Source organism: Mugil cephalus, chromosome 6 (assembly GCF_022458985.1).
Source record: "Mugil cephalus isolate CIBA_MC_2020 chromosome 6, CIBA_Mcephalus_1.1, whole genome shotgun sequence".
NCBI lineage: Eukaryota > Metazoa > Chordata > Actinopteri > Mugiliformes > Mugilidae > Mugil > Mugil cephalus.
Window position 1 is genome coordinate 158,961 of NC_061775.1, and position 15,771 is coordinate 174,731.

The window sequence follows — 15,771 nt, forward strand, 5'->3', positions numbered from 1 at the left end:
ATAGAGTGAAAGAGCAGTCCAGCTCTCATTAGGTGGGACTCATCAATGGTTCTTGGTGTGACCCAGCACAACCTGGCAGGTGACACCACACATGCATGTGTACATTCCCTAAATATGGGTGAGACCATTACCAGGGCCCAGAGTTGGGTCAGGAGACCCAGCCCCCAAGAAGCACCATCTCAGTGTGGGGCGCACATGGATATCAAGCCCAAAGAACCACCACAGTCAAAGGGCATGCTACAGCCCTTGCGCACATGGTAGGTGAAGGCGAGCATCCTCAGACCTGACCCAAATCGTCTGTCTGTCCGTCCTCAGTTTCAGGGAAACTAATTGGAAGAAAAACGAAATGAAATGAGATACAGTTCGCTGCCCGCAGATGTGTAATTTAGAGTACTATAAAAATGATTACTGATGTGACAAACTGCAAATGTTCTGTAGTTCTTGTTCTGCAATTTCATTGTTTACAAAATGACAAAAATGGCATCATTTGTCACAAAATAAAAAACAGACACGAGAACACTCGTATTAAAACAGTAATTTATTTTTGACTGAAAACTAAAAACGTCTGAACAGCACATTACAAGGGCATTAAGATACTTTCTCCAAAGGCTCAGTGATCACTTTCATCTGGTACATTTGGCATGTACATGACATCTCCTTCAAATCAAAGAAAAACAGGAAGAAAAATAAGTATGAAGCCCATTTGTAAGAAAAAATAATAAAACGACTAAAGAAGAAGAAATGTCAAAAAAAAGAAAAAAAAAGATGACTGATTGTACAATTACCAAACAATCTGGTTTAATTCAAAGCCACAGACAAAGAAACTGGATTGACTGACGACAGCAAGCGTCAGCACAGGAGGCACAAAAACACAGAAGGGACATCCCGTTACATGCGCATAACACAATCCAGCCTGTGTGAAATGTTTAATAGTTTCTGTCGCAAATGGTTGGTACAAGTGAAAAGCTCCATTCATCTGAGGCAGCAACAGAACCTTTTATATGTAATGTCAAGAATAATGGCCCTTTTTCAAACTAAAGGCTGATACCTTCATGCGATGCCATTACATTTTTGTTATCGTCACCATCAACTACCTTTTCCACCCTCTCGGCTAATTGTTCCCTTTCTTATTTATAAATCCTCCCACAATTATTCACAGACTGCCAGCAAAATAAGATTAAAAACATGAGGTATGAAGGTGGTTTGACTATAGATCATGCAGAACATGCAAAACAAAAAAATTAAAAATACAGAGGAGAGAGTAGGAAAAAAAACATAAGTGTGCATTTAAAATAGAAAGGGAATTACACAGCTTTGTGTCTTTGGTTATAAGTAGGTCAAACAATTTTCACAGCTTTTCATACCCCCAGATTCTATTTTTCTAGTTGTGACAAAGAAACTCCAGACAAAAAAAGTACATTAATAGTTTTCTTTATCCAAATATTTCATATTTCATATTTTAACAGGCGGTCTTCTGTACAAACTACTTTTAATACTTTACATGTTACAAAATATACATTCAACCTGGATTTTCACCTAACGTAAGCTCAGCTTTAGTGTTAGCACTATTTCATGTGAAGAAAAAAAATGTCTATTGAGGAACTTATTGCCTGCTTGAGATCTACTTGTTGCGAGACTACTAAATTTAATAATACCTGACAGATTCTAAAATACCAGAATACCAATAGAGACTAGTTTCTTTTTTGTATTTAATCAGTATTTCCATGAAGTTGTTCATTTACATTATGAAAATAGCAGCCCTGAAATAAATAAATGCAAATATTAAAACTGAACTAATGAAAATTTATTATGATTCATGTCAATGTATGGTGGCTCTGAGAAAACACCGCAAGCTCTTTGATGCAGCATATAACATCAAGCTGGGGCTCTCTACTTGCTCCAATCAAGCTGAGATGCCCGCCGTTGTCCTTCCCTTGCTCAGGGAGGATGAAGCCTGTATCCCCCACTTCTTTCCCTCTGCACTCTGGCCTCCTCCAGCCCTGGAGTGATGTGAGGTGAGGATCCTGGGAGGACAGTCCATGCTGTAGATTTTCAAAGGACTCTTCACCACCACACTGGTCCCCCTCACAGGGTTACATCTCTGTCTTTCACAGTCCCCCAACAAATTGAGCTCTCTGTGCGCCCTTTGGACTCCATCTCCTGCACAGCATGCAGTTTTCTTCATACACAACAGACCCTCCTACACATATTTTTATCTCTCATGCCTCAGAACAAAGGGCCAGAATAAGACTTTATAGGGGTTAATGGCAAACAAAGATGTCACTTTTATTAATTTGTCCTCATATGGAGCATACAGAGCTAAGCTGTTTTTGCTTCAGCCATAGGGGGTTATGGGGCAGTAGTAGTTGTTGTCTTTACAGGATCTTCCATTCCTATCCGTGTGAGAATTGTGTTTGTGTGTTTAAAGGAGAAGGGGTTATCACGCTGAGGTGATGTTGGGCTGATGGGGGACACTCTGACTCGCCTCTTGGTGAATTAGAGAAGGTGTGTTGGTTGCGATAAGTGGGTGCTGGTGGTGTTGGTGCTGCAGCGGTGGAGGTGTGCTGCTGCCCTGGCTGAGCTGACAGACCAGCTGGTTGAGCTGCTCCGAGTTGGCCAGGGACTTCAGCAGGGCATTCTCACGCTCCAGCACAGAGTTCCTCTCATACAGCTCTTTGATCTGTTCCTTCAGCACCTCCACTTCCTCACGAACAGCATACATCAGGTGGCTTTTCACCAAGTCCTGAAAAAGAGGAAACTTAAATTAGCACACAAAACAACACTCAAGAAGAACAGATTCCATTCTTAGACAAAGACAAGGGACATCACAATAGATTGCCAACATGTTTTTTTTTTTTTTTTTGGATTTGCAACATTCTCATCTCACTGCCAAAGGGATACTTAAAACACCTTTTTAATTTTGCAAATCATCAAGGCTGTGTCAGTGTAAACAGTGACCGCATGGGGTAGGAGAAGGTAGCGGATTTGTAGCTCTCCCACACCGTTGACAAAACTTTACATTCTATTTGCCCTGTACTTTTATTTTTTTTTCTCATTGCCACTTGCAAGCCAACAATAGGCGTATCAGCGTGAGGCATGAGTAAAGGCATGAAAACAAGGAAAAACACCGCAGCCAAACTGAGGACGGCGCTGTTGAAGTTAACTTCAAAAAACTGCCTGACGACTTGGAAAACCTCTGCCCTATTCTATTGTCAGATCTCACATTGTCAGTTACCTCTCTTCTCAACACTGCATTAAAAAACTAGTGAGTGACTCGCACTCACTAGTTTCCCGCCAACACAATCAAGTCAGTTGAGTCCACCTTGTCCATGTACAGCAATAAAGTCACCAATTTGGAGTCTGCCTATCAGGAGCTGGTGATGAAAAATTACTCTTTGTCCACCAAACTGGATAACCTGGAAAATCGTTCACGGAGGTTGAACTTAAGAGTGGTCGGGATCCCGGAGTAGCTGAAGGGCTCTGACCCAGTCCAGTTCATGTCCTTGCTTTTCCAAGAGCTGTTAGGCCCAGACGCGTTCCCCCACCCTCCTGCCTTGGATCACACACACAGGCTGGAGAGAGCTGTTGCCGATAGTGGGAGACCTTCATCTAAACCAAGAGCTCTTATCGTCTGTTTCCACTACTACCATGACAAGGGCTCTGGGCTCTGGCGAGATGGTGTGAGGAGCTGATCTTTCAGGGACATCAGCGCAAGTTTGGCCCGGCAGTGTGCTGCATTCAATAACATGCAATCAGCCCTTTACAAGTAATCTGTTAGCTTTGGTCATCTCTACCATGGACATAGATACCTAGGCTGCATTGAGCCTTGAATTGTACATCAACGTCGCCGCCATCTTGGATGTGGCAAAGTGGAGCGATTGGAGAAGATTCCTCATTCATTTTCATGTAGAAGTGTACCAACTGGTTTACAGTACAAACCAGATCTCACGCATTACACAGGTAAGAATGAGAGAGGAGTTTATTGGGTGGATCTGTTGGTAGTTGCCGCTGATTTTGTCTAAATATGCCAATTTGTGATTTTATAGGTTGTTGTTTGGACGGTTACGCAAATCTAACGGCTGTTAACGCTGGTCTGGTCTGAAGTCTTGTACTGGATCAACCATTCTTCCTCCTGTGCACGCTTGAGTCTGATCCAGCTTAAACTAACACATAGAGCCTACTTGTGTAATGCTCGCCTGGCAAAATTATACCCCAGTGTTAGCCCACTGTGCCCTTGTTGTTCCACTGGCTACGCTACTCTTTCATACACTGCTGATCAAAAGTTTTAGAACTCATCAATATTTCTCAGTTTAATGTCTCATTTTAATGAAAACGTAGACCAAATAAACAATTGAAGTTAAAAATAATAATAATAATCATGGAGTCAATAATATCCCAAAATCTATCTTACATTTTCAACTCATCAAAGTAACCATCTTTGGAGTTCTTTCCAATTTTGTTGCAGAAGTTCCCAGAAATGTGTGTCACTTGTAGGGAGCTTTGCTTTCACTCTACTGTCCAGTTCATCACAAACCAGCTCCATGGGGTTAAAGTCTAGAGACTGGGCCATGGAGACATGGTCCACTCCTTGTTTTCAAGCTTTCCATCTTGTTTTTATCCTGAGGTAGTTCTGGTAGAGCTTGGTCTAGAGTTTTGGGTCATTATCTTGCTGAAGGATGAAGCCCTGACCAACTATACCAGAGCCCAGCCAGCATGTCCATGTGGGGCCCACAAGGGTGAAATATGGGCTATGTGGGTACTGAGCGGGCATGGGGTTGAACTGGATAAATTTTGCAGGTCCCATGTGGTTTGAGGTACATGGGTGCCATACATGGGCCCCATTTAAGGTCCAGTCTGATCCCCCTTAGTGCCCATGTGGGCAAAGATATAAGGTCTACCTTGGTCCTGTACAACTCAGCAAGTTGGGCCCCACCTGAAACCCGGTCAGAACCTACTTGAGGCCCATATGGGCAATCACTGGTGGCGTCAACATGGAAGCTGCGGACAAACCCACATGGGACCCTTATCTGCAGCCCAAATTTAACCCTTGGGCCCCACATGAACATGCTGGCTGGGAGGATACTGCATGCTGTTCTAAAACTTTTGACCAGTACTGTATATGTTTTGGTCCTGTTTTAATCTTAGAAGGTTTTAGTCAGCTATTTTTCAAACTATTTCAGCCATGTTCAGTGTGTCTATAGTCCCACTTTCTTGTAATGCCATTTTGCGTGAAATGATTGCTTTTCTACTGCTTTTGGCTAGAAGGATACTTCTATGATGGAAGTCTTCCACCCGACCTACACATTCTATGTGGCTAATTGATACTATGTCTTTCTTCCAGCTGGAGAAAATGAAGTTCATCCTTAGAGGGTCAAAAGATTTATTTTGCACAAGGTGGCAATGTTTTCTGAAGTACTTCCACAGGTTGTCAGCAACTCCACCAGATTGACAGCGTTGCTGTGCTATTTACTTACTTCTACTATCCATGTTTCGGTGTGTACAGGCATATAGATGCGTGTGTTTTTTGTTTTTTTTTTATGTGTGTGTGTACTAACATACTGACAATGCAATACTGCAATGTAGTCTCCAAATAATGTAGTCTAAAATGTGGATGTGTAAACCCTGGTGATCAGCTGATTAATTAAGGTTCTATGGCAGGCTCTACTACCTTTATTGTTATTTTTATTATTATTTGTTTATTCTTGTATTGCTGTTGTGTCTGTTTTTTTTTCTTTTCTTCAGCTTGTTTATATTTGCTCATGTAATATTTATATTTTTTTCTTTCTTTTTTTTCTTTTTTGGGGGGGGTTTGGGGGGGCACTTGTGGGTGGGTGGATAGATCAGATTGGGGGTATAGCGTCCCCTCTTACTTTTGTTTCTGCTGATTCTGACGTTGTAAATTTCATTTGATATTGTCTTGGCATCTCGCTTTTCATTATGCATCAATAAAGAATGAGGAGGCGGGAAAAACTGTGAAAAAGGCTTTATGGAACAAATCATTGTGCAGGCTAGGAGAAAACTCACCATTGCCTGCTCAATCTTGTTATCAATGGCAACCATGCTTGCACCGGATGCACTGTGGAGAGAAAGAATTTGAGTCACAATAAAGATATCCATTTCACATATCCATTCATTAGGTTTATATCAACATTCACCTTACAGTCCCCTTCAATAGTATTGGAACAGCAAGGCAAATTCCCTTGTTTTAGTTGTTCACTGAAGACATTTGGGTTTAAGATCAAAAGATGAGTATGAGAAGAATTCAGAATGTCAGCTTTTGTTTCCTGGTATTTACATCTTGTTAAACAACTCGGGACATACCACCCAGGTTGATTGTTCAAACATTAAATAGCTCTGCATGACTAGTCTACTTTTTGGCCTGGGTTGAAACCTATAATGTATGCATTTCAGGTTAAAGAGGATAAACCAACATGAAGACCAGATGGGTGTCTATGGGAGAAAAGCAAACCATTTTCAAGGTGAGAAAAGAAGGAAAATCAATCAGAGCCATTGAACAAACATTGGACACAGCAAGCACAACAATTTGGAATGTCCTCAATAAGAAAGAAACTACTGGTGTACTGAGCAACAGACGTCACACAGATTGGCCAAGGCAAATAACAGTGGTTGATGACAGAAATATTGCGAGGGCTGTGAAGAAAAACCCCATAACATCAGTAAGTTACATCACCAATGACCTCCATAGTGTAGGGGAGAAGGTATCACAATCCATTATTTGAAGAAGATTCCGAGAGCAGAAATATATAGGCCATACCAAATGATGCAAACCACTCATCACTAGTAACAATCGGAAGGCCAGATTGAAATTTGCAAAGAAGTACAGAGATGAGCCACAAAAGTTCTGGAACACAAACTTATGGACTAATGAGACCAAGATTAATCTCTACCAAAGTGATAGAAAGGCCAAAGTGTGGAGAGAGAAATTAACTGCTTATGATCCGAAGCATCAAAGCTCATCTGTGAAGCATGGTGGAGGTAATGTCATGGCTTGGACATGCATGGCTGCTTCTGGAACAGGCTCATTAATATTTATTTATGATGTAACTGGTGATGGTAACAGCAGGATGAATTACGAAGTGTACAGAAACATTTTGTCTGTCAGTTTATGGAGAAATGCATCCAAACTAATCGGGAGGAATTTTATCATGCAGCAGGACAATGACAAAAAACACAATGCCAACAAAACAAAGGACTTCATCAAGGGGGAAAAAGTGGAAGGTTTTAGACTGGCCAAGTAAATCAACTGACCTTAACCCAATTGAGCATGCATTTCACCTCCTGAAGAGGAGACTGGAGGGAGAAACCCCCCGAAACAAACAAGAACTGAAAGAAGCTGCGGTAAAAGCCTGGAATAGTATCACAAATGAAGAATGCAACAGTTTGGTGATGTTGATGGGTTGCAGGCTTGAGGCAGTCATTGCTAGCAAGGGTTATGCCACCAAATATTAAATGTTATTTACTTTAAGGTTATTTGTTCCATTACTTTTGCTCACCTAAAAATGCTGTGGTGTAATACAAACAGTGATATATATCCTTACATCTAGATGAAAATACAAGGAAATAAAAGCTGACATTCTGAACTCTTGTCTCATACTCATCTTTTGATCTTAAACCCAAATGTCTTCAGTGAACAACAAAACAAGGGAATTTGCCTTGGTGTTCCAATACTGTTGGAGGGGACTGTAACTCTGCCAAATCTGGTCAAACACAACCTGTGAGGCTTCCTTCCCAACTTCTCACGTAAAAACCTTGGGGCATTTTTTGTACAAAGGAGTAAAGAGCAATACGAATAATACAAACAAGAAATAACAAGGATTTTTTAAACAATGGGAGACAACAACAGGGAACAGGAACAAAACAGAAAAATATATAAAATTTAAAAAAAAATTAAAAAGGTAGTAATACAACTAAAAAAGCTTGAACTACACTGTAATAAAACACAAATGAGATAGGAGTGGGGGTATCAGTTCCAAGTGTTCATGTGATCCTGTGTGGGTGAGTGACGTGTGTGTGGTTTAGAGGCAAAATCTTATGTAGAATAGAAAAAAAGACTAATAAATTATTGATTAAAAAGTAAATAAATGATAATAAGAATGGCATTTTTAAGACAATGCTAGTCAGACTGAGGACATGGGCTGACAGATTGCTTTAAAGTAATGAGTTTCTTTTAGAGTTCTTGGAGAGTGGCTGAGTTTTTCTATAGAAATGTATTCTGTGGGCCCTCGGGTCCTGGTGAACATGGAGTAAACGCTTCACTGCCGCTCTCCCATGCTCTTCTTGAATTTTTACTTTTTACTTTTCCAACCTCCCTCTCCGCTTACTTCCCAAAGCATCAACGCGGTGAGACCACAGCACCTCGGGACGACCTCGGAAAATGGCAAGCAAACATGCAAAACAAAACAAAAAAGACTCTATGCCCTCCAACAATGCAGCTGCTAATTAGCTTAACATGGCCTAATGAGCCTCTTAGAAAGCCGAGCCAAGCTAGCAATGGAGTTTAAGATATCCTTCTCAGCGCTGGAGGCCAAAATAGACTTTGTCCAAGCCACTGTGTCCAGTCACGGCCTCTCTGGAGACTAATGCGGACCTGGTGGATGGACGCCTGTTTAGCATTGAAGCAACGTATGCTGAGCTAACTGCAGTTATCGAGAAGCTAAAGGTCAAAACAGCTGACCTGGAGGCTTGTAGCCGCCACAGTAATGTCCATATTATAGGAGTTTCTGAGTCGATTGAAGGCCCATGATCAACCGAATTCTTCTCTGCACTACTGCCCCAACTTCTGTGCGCAGAAGTACTACAGATGCCACCCATGCTTGATCGAGCACACAAGTCCCTGACCCTGAAACCTTAAACAAGGCGAGAGCCTGCGGTCTGTCATTATCCGGTTCCATGACTACCAGACTAAGGAAAAGGTTCTCCGTGAAGCCCGCAGGAGGAGGTCCAAGCTACAGTATCGGGGGAAACCTGGGGCCATCTTCAAGGACTTTACCCTCGGGGTGATGGCGCAATGGGCTACATATCGAGAAGCCCATTACCCACGGATTGAAACCCACTTTCCGCTACCCGGCAAAGCTGTATGTCACCACGGACAACAGGGAAGAGGTTCTACTTTTGTCGGTTGCAAGGGCTTAAGAATAATTCTCCAGTGTAAACAGCTAAATGGTATTCGGTCAGACAGTACCGGTACCTGGTTTACTGGCTATTTGTCATTTCGCTATCAAGCTAATGGCATGAATACTTAACAAGCAGCAGGTAACCCGTTGTTCCTAAGGGCTGAATGTTTTCGTACAGTTAACCCCCTCTCATCTGAACATCTTTATACAGTGTAATATACTCCAGTTGTATTCCATGTCCAGGTTTGTTCATATTGATTTTATTTGGAAGCTAATAACAGTAAATATTCGTGGAGGCACAAATTTCACTACTTGATCCTAACTTTTACTGTAAGGTTTATGTTCCTTCTTAAGGCCTGTGAGGCCTACTTTTCTATCAACGTTACTTTTGCTCCTATTGGTGCTTCATGTGTAGAGACGCTTGTTATGCCATTACACTGCATATATCTTACCTTACCTTATTGTTTAGCACATTACCGCTTACATTTATTTATCTCTCTTTAAATTTTGGGTTAATTTTGGTTTGTGCAGCCTTACCACAATACTGTGTATATTGTCCTTGTTTCTAATTTGTCTTTTGTACATGTCTGTCATGAGAGTGAGTCGATTGAATGGTTATCGTTCAGGATGGGTGAGTGGGCAGACTTGGGTTGGGATGGGTAAGAGAGTACGGGATCTATTAACCTCGTCTGGAATCCTGTTTGTTCTATACAAAAACCAAAAAAGAAAGTTTGGAAAAAAAAGAAAAAAAATGTATTCTGTGAGGATGTTTAACCAGTGTGATGTGCTATGTTTGTGTCTTGTTTTCCAGTTCCTGAGCGTGGTTTTTGGCATCGGTTATGGCTATTAGTATTGGTCTGGTATTATTGGGTGCTGGGTTGATTACTGTGAGATCTTGAGGCAGGTGTAAATGACATAAAAAAAGAGCAGTCAGAAGAGCTCAAAGATGATTTCATGCGCCTCACTGACACTCTGCTCAACACCTGAAAGCCAATGATCTGTCGGTCTATCTGTCACTGTGCTTTCAATTAAAGGCTGAAAATGCCCAATATATACAGTATATTTATTAAAAAAATTCAGTCATCTGAGAACATTCACAGACATAATGGGCATAACTCACTCCATCCAATGCACTTTGGATTTCGTAAATACCCCTCAACCGAGACAGCAATTTCTTATTTTCATGAGAACATCAAATGTTTTCTACATCAGGGAGGTTATCTATCTAGGAGCTGTTTGCTTGGACTCGAAAACAGCTTTTGAGTCATTAAACCACCTCTTCAACTTTACTGATAGTGTACTCTGCTGGATGAGATCGTATCGGTAAAATAGAAAACAGACTGTGCAGACTGGAAACTCAATGTCACCTCATCTCAGCTGCTCAAATGGTGTACCCCAAGGTTCCATTCTTGGACCGATTCTATTCAGTCTCTGTGTAAATGACCTACCTAAAGTTTGCCCAAATGTTAATCTGCAAAGTTTTAAACGCTCTTGCCCCCCTACCACCGAATGAATTCATCTAGAGGAGGGGTGTAATGATTCATCCACTACATCAATGTATCGATTTATTTTCCTACGATCCACAAACATCGATCTGTCTTTTTTTAAAAAAAGAAGAAATCTCAAGCACTGGTTAAAAATAAATCAGACATGTACTCACATAGCCTAAATAGTTTTCTTAATCTGATGCATACTCTCTGGGTCCATTAATGTTTTTTATAATTGTGATTCAAATGTTTTGTCATAAATTTGTCTGTTTCGATACTGTCTTCGATACTGGTTTGTTTTGACACTGTCTGGTTCTGTAATTGTCTATTGTATGATTGTTGTTTTAAAGTCTTCTTTGTCTGTGTTGTGTACCTGCGGTGGAACTATGGCTGTAATTCATTGTTGGGCATGATATTTTTAAAAAGTAATTAGTTATAGTTACTAGTTACTTCTCCCAAAAAGTAACTGAGCTGGTAACTGAATTACTCCATTATAAAAGTAACTAGTTACCAGAGAAAGTAACTACGGCGTTACTCTTCTTTTTTAAAGTTTTTTTCTTAGTAGGTTTCACAAGCCAGCTGCATGAAATAGAATTGCATAGACACTTACACAGAACTTTTAAAATGTATTGCACCTCAGACCCCAACTGGTAGATATATACCACTTTCACATCAAAAATCCCAAGTCTACTGGCCTTTGGTGCTTTCACATTGGCAAAAGTCCCGGGTCGGACCTCCTGCTGTGAGAGCTGAGTGCCTGTTTTTTCCTCCCTCATATGTCATCGCGTAAATTGCAGATAAAGTTACAATTGTTGATGACCTGAAGAATGGACCCGTCAAACCCCCACTCTATTGAAAGGCTGCTGATATTAGAGTAAATCACTGTGCCCTGCACAGAGCCCGATAACTGCCGTCAAATCCCCCCTTTTCTCGGATGCAGAGTGCTGCCAAGATAGTTAAAAAAGTGGGAGATCGCTATACAAGCTGTATATAAATACAGTCGCTGTTCACCTATGCGCTTCCATTAACAGTCGTGTATATTTGATTTGTTTGAAAAAAGGAACAAAAATCTCTACCCTTGAGAGATCAGTCTTTATGGGAGTAGACCAAAACTTGTTCTTGAGCTGAAGCTTCTACAATGATACAGTCCGTCAGGCAGTCGAGTCAGAATGCAACAGGCAGACATATCTGCGTTAGAGAGAAAAACCCGGGTCGCGCCGGTTGTTTCGCCCCTCCCTCATCTCCTCAACAAAAGAAAAGCTCCAGTGGCAGAGAACCAAGTCGAATGATAACAGACAGCTTTAGTTCGCAATGCGCCCCATTTTATTGTCAGTAACGGAAACAGCGTTACAACGATGGAAACAGTAATTTGTTAGATTACCCCGTTACTGAAAAAATAACGCCGTTAGTAACGCCGTTTATTTTAACACCATTATTCCCATCACTGCTGAAATTGAAGATTTGTGCTAAGTCTAGTGCATTTACCCTGATGACCCCGATCAGTGTTGATTAATGTGCATTGTCCCAATTCAATGAACTAACAATAATAATAATAACAATAATCTCCAAGTAAACAGAGGATGGGGGATAATGGAAGGCTGCATCATTGTTTTTAAAGAACCCCTCCCAGAAGGTTTGTACTGGGGGACAGAGCCTCATGGCATGATAGTAGTTGTGTTTCACATACATAATAAGCAATTGTCTGTGGCTATGAATTAATTACATGTATGGTGAGGTGGGTTCTGTGGATGACTTTGTACTGTATTAGCTGTTTGCGTTTTTTGACTGACCAGTAGGTAATTTTCCTATTTGGTGTGGGATGCGATATGGTCGTGTCTTGGTTTAGTAATAGTTTGGATAGTATTTTTTATATTTTTTTTATTTTGTATGTGTGTGTTTTTAATTGGAAATACTGTAGATACTGGACAGTCCCAATGCCATGGGTGTGAATGAGATTTTCCAATGAGATTAATTTATCGTTATGGAAGATATGGTGTAGGTGTGTGATCCCTTTTTCTTTCCAGGTGACGAAGTGTAGAGGTGAATTTTTCTGTGTAAAGTTTGGGTTATTCCAAATAGGGGTATATTTGCAGGGGGTTAACATGGATTTGAAGAGCTTATTGATTTTCCACCAGGCTGTGAGAGTTGTCGAGATATCTGCGTTATTGAATGCACTGTGTCGTTTTAAACTTGTGTTGAGAAATGGGAGGTTGGATACTAGGACTGGTGTCCATTGTGCTTGTTCTAGTTCTGTCCATGAGCCAGACTGTATTGTTTGCTTAATCCATTTATAAATATATTGTAACTGGTTGGCAAGAAAATGAAAATTAAGTGTCTCTAGATCAGTGGTTCCCAACCTGGGGTCAGTACTCCTCCAAGGGCAGCGCCAGAGATCACAGGGCGTGCCCCAAAACTTGTCTGATCTGAGCTCACCATCATTTTTCATCTGTTTCACCAGTCACCAGTTTTAAACATTATTGTGTGTGTCTTGCTACATGAACAACATGCAGTTAAAAAAGATAATTTAATTTTTTTAATTATTTAATCAAAAATGTTGATGCGGGATATTGTCAGGTTCAAGCAGTCAACTGAGTTCGCCTACCAATGGAATGAGAGCAATGCAGTTTTCACCCACAAAGGAACACCACTAGCCAATCAGAAGTAGATTGGGGGTGAGTCCTGGAAAGCATGGTTGAGATCCAGCTGCAGCTGCATTCAAGACAACTTGGAGAAAAAGAGCTCTGTGTTCTCAAACTCAAAAATTACTGCTTCCAAAATTACAAATAGCTGCTAATGTTCAGCAAACAGTGACAATCAGTGGTGATTTTTCTCCTGTAACGTGAACGTTATGATATCGAAAGTCTGAAATTTCTGAGTTCACCTCCACCTCCACCTCGATGACAAACTGGACTGGTCAAAGAACTGTGATGCCTTGCTCAAAAAGGGACAGCGTCGGCTCCACTTTCTGCACACGCTAAAATTGCTTGATGTGTGTAGTGAAATGCTGTATATGTTTTATAAGTCTGTTGTTGAGAGTGCTGTGCTGTATGCTGTCGTCTGTTGGGGTGGCAGCCTGACAGAAAAGAACGGGCGGCGTCTGGACAAGTTAATTCATAGGGCTGGTTTGGTTCTGGGGAGGAGTGTGGAGTCTGTGGGGACTGTCACTGAAAGGTGCTACATGAGGAAGGTACAGAGCATCCTGGACTGTGACACCATTCACCCCCTTCACCCCTTCACCCCACCCTGGCTGGACAGAAAAGCAGCCGCAGCCAAAGGCTCCTGTCACTGAGCTGTAGGACAGAGTGCTTCAGGAGGTCATTCATTCATCCCCACAGCCATCAGAATGCACAGCTCTAACTGTTAGCAGTGTTTAATGGTTAATGGCTTGGGTGATTACACGGATCTACATACAAGACACTTTATAGACTCTTTATTTAACAAACACTGAGACACTTAAAAATGTCTATATATCTCATGTCTATGACTGTACACTGGACTGTATATTTTCAGTATATATATTTTTTTGTAACTTCACTAACTCATTCTTACACTATTTTTAAGATTATTTTATTTTTATCTTATTCTATTTTTTTTCCTTGATTCATATTTTTATGTCTATGTCTAGTCACATTTATGTTCTCTGTTATCTTGAGAGTCTTGGACAAAACAATTTGCCTGCGGGGATCAATACAGCGATCCTGAATCTTGGAATATAGAATTTCCGAGTTTTCCTGAAGCCATCTCAGCCGTCTCAGACGGCGTTTTTTCATTCAAGTCAGTTGTCGGAAAGATGGAGAATAAATTTATGAAGATTTACTCTCCATCTGGAGAATGTGTCCTTACTGCAAACAAAGGACTTAAAAATAGTAAAATAATAATATTAAGTAATATTAAATGTTAGGATGTAAATTTTGCAATTTAGAGTTTGAAAGTGAATTGAATGGTTAAATTGCTAATCAAACAATTTCTCAAATTAATTAGCTTGCATAGTCAAGGCTTTACTTGTTATTTTAATGTCTGTGTTGATTAGTGATGGAACACTGAGTCATGTCTTTGTCTGGTTTTGGTAGTAATGAGAGGAGAGTAGTATTCGTTGTCTTTTGGAAATATGTTTGATTTATTGGCACACTTTCTTGAATAGTGGTGAAATAGTGTCCCAGAATAGTTTGAAGAATTCAGCAGGAAGGCCGTCCAGACCAGGCGCTTTATTGTTTGGCCTTTGGTTGAGTGCCTTTAAGTAATAATCTTGTGTGGGTGGTTTGTCCATATTATGATGAACTGTTATTTTGGGGAGGTTGAGACTGTCTAAAAAATTATCAATTTTTGATACATCTGGTTCATGATCACAAGAATATAGTTCACTATAAAATGACTGAAAAGTGTCGTCGATGTCTTGGGCAGAGAACATTGGTCTCCCTGCTGAATCCTCATTAAGGATATTATGGATTTTTATTTGTTACGTTTTAGTTGATTTGCCAGGTATTTCCCATTTGTATTGCTATATTTGAATTCATTATGTCTTAATATTTCTATTATAAATAAATGTTTTTGTTAAGTATTTTGTCAAATTGGAAATTAACCTAAGTTCATTGTGTATAGCTTCTGATGGGTTATTTGCAATAGAGTTGTTCAGCTATTTGAGTTTTCTCTCTAGTTCATTTCAAAATCAATGTCTTTTGTCTTCTTGTATGTTGAGTATGACCTTTTTTTTCCTCTTGGGGTGAAATTTCATGGATAAAAACAATCAAATGTGGTCTTTTGTTCGCCTCAATAGCTAAATGTTTTTTTTTGTTTGTTTGTTTGTTTTTGTTTTTTTGCTGTTGTTTGTTTGTTTTGTTTTCCTTAAGCTCTCCTGCCTCTGTTCTCCCTTTTCCAGTGCAAAATCAGGCCGATGGACGGCGCTCTGACAGGAATCAGAGGCATGAGAGGGAACATAATGTGCGGATAGTCTTCAACAAGTCTTTTTAAACTTTTAGGACTAGTTTATGTTGTTAAACCTAATCAGAAATCGCAATTTAAATTAATACAGAGCAATTAAACCGCTTAAAAGTGCCACCCACTTTGACTTAATATACCGTAAACCCGAATGCTCAAATTAGTAACGCTTACTTAAAATTTGTTAAGAAGTTATACTAACTTGAACATGTTAA

At 40.3% G+C, this 15,771-nt stretch overlaps 1 protein-coding gene across 2 annotated transcripts in view; it reads right to left on the bottom strand.

The window, feature by feature from the left end:
- Nucleotides 1-520: 520 nt before the first annotated feature.
- Nucleotides 521-15,771, bottom strand: part of tsc22d2 (TSC22 domain family 2) — a 62,812-nt gene continuing 47,561 nt past the window's right edge. The window contains exons 2-3 of one of the 2 annotated variants that reach the window (XM_047586393.1): nt 6,025-6,076; nt 521-2,743 (exon numbers count right to left, since the gene is read on the bottom strand). In XM_047586393.1, the coding sequence (XP_047442349.1) occupies nt 2,441-2,743; nt 6,025-6,076 (355 nt within the window). In that variant the 3' untranslated portion in view covers nt 521-2,440. The remainder of the gene's footprint in view (nt 2,744-6,024; nt 6,077-15,771) is intronic. The other variant, XM_047586397.1, reaches the window with a different exon arrangement.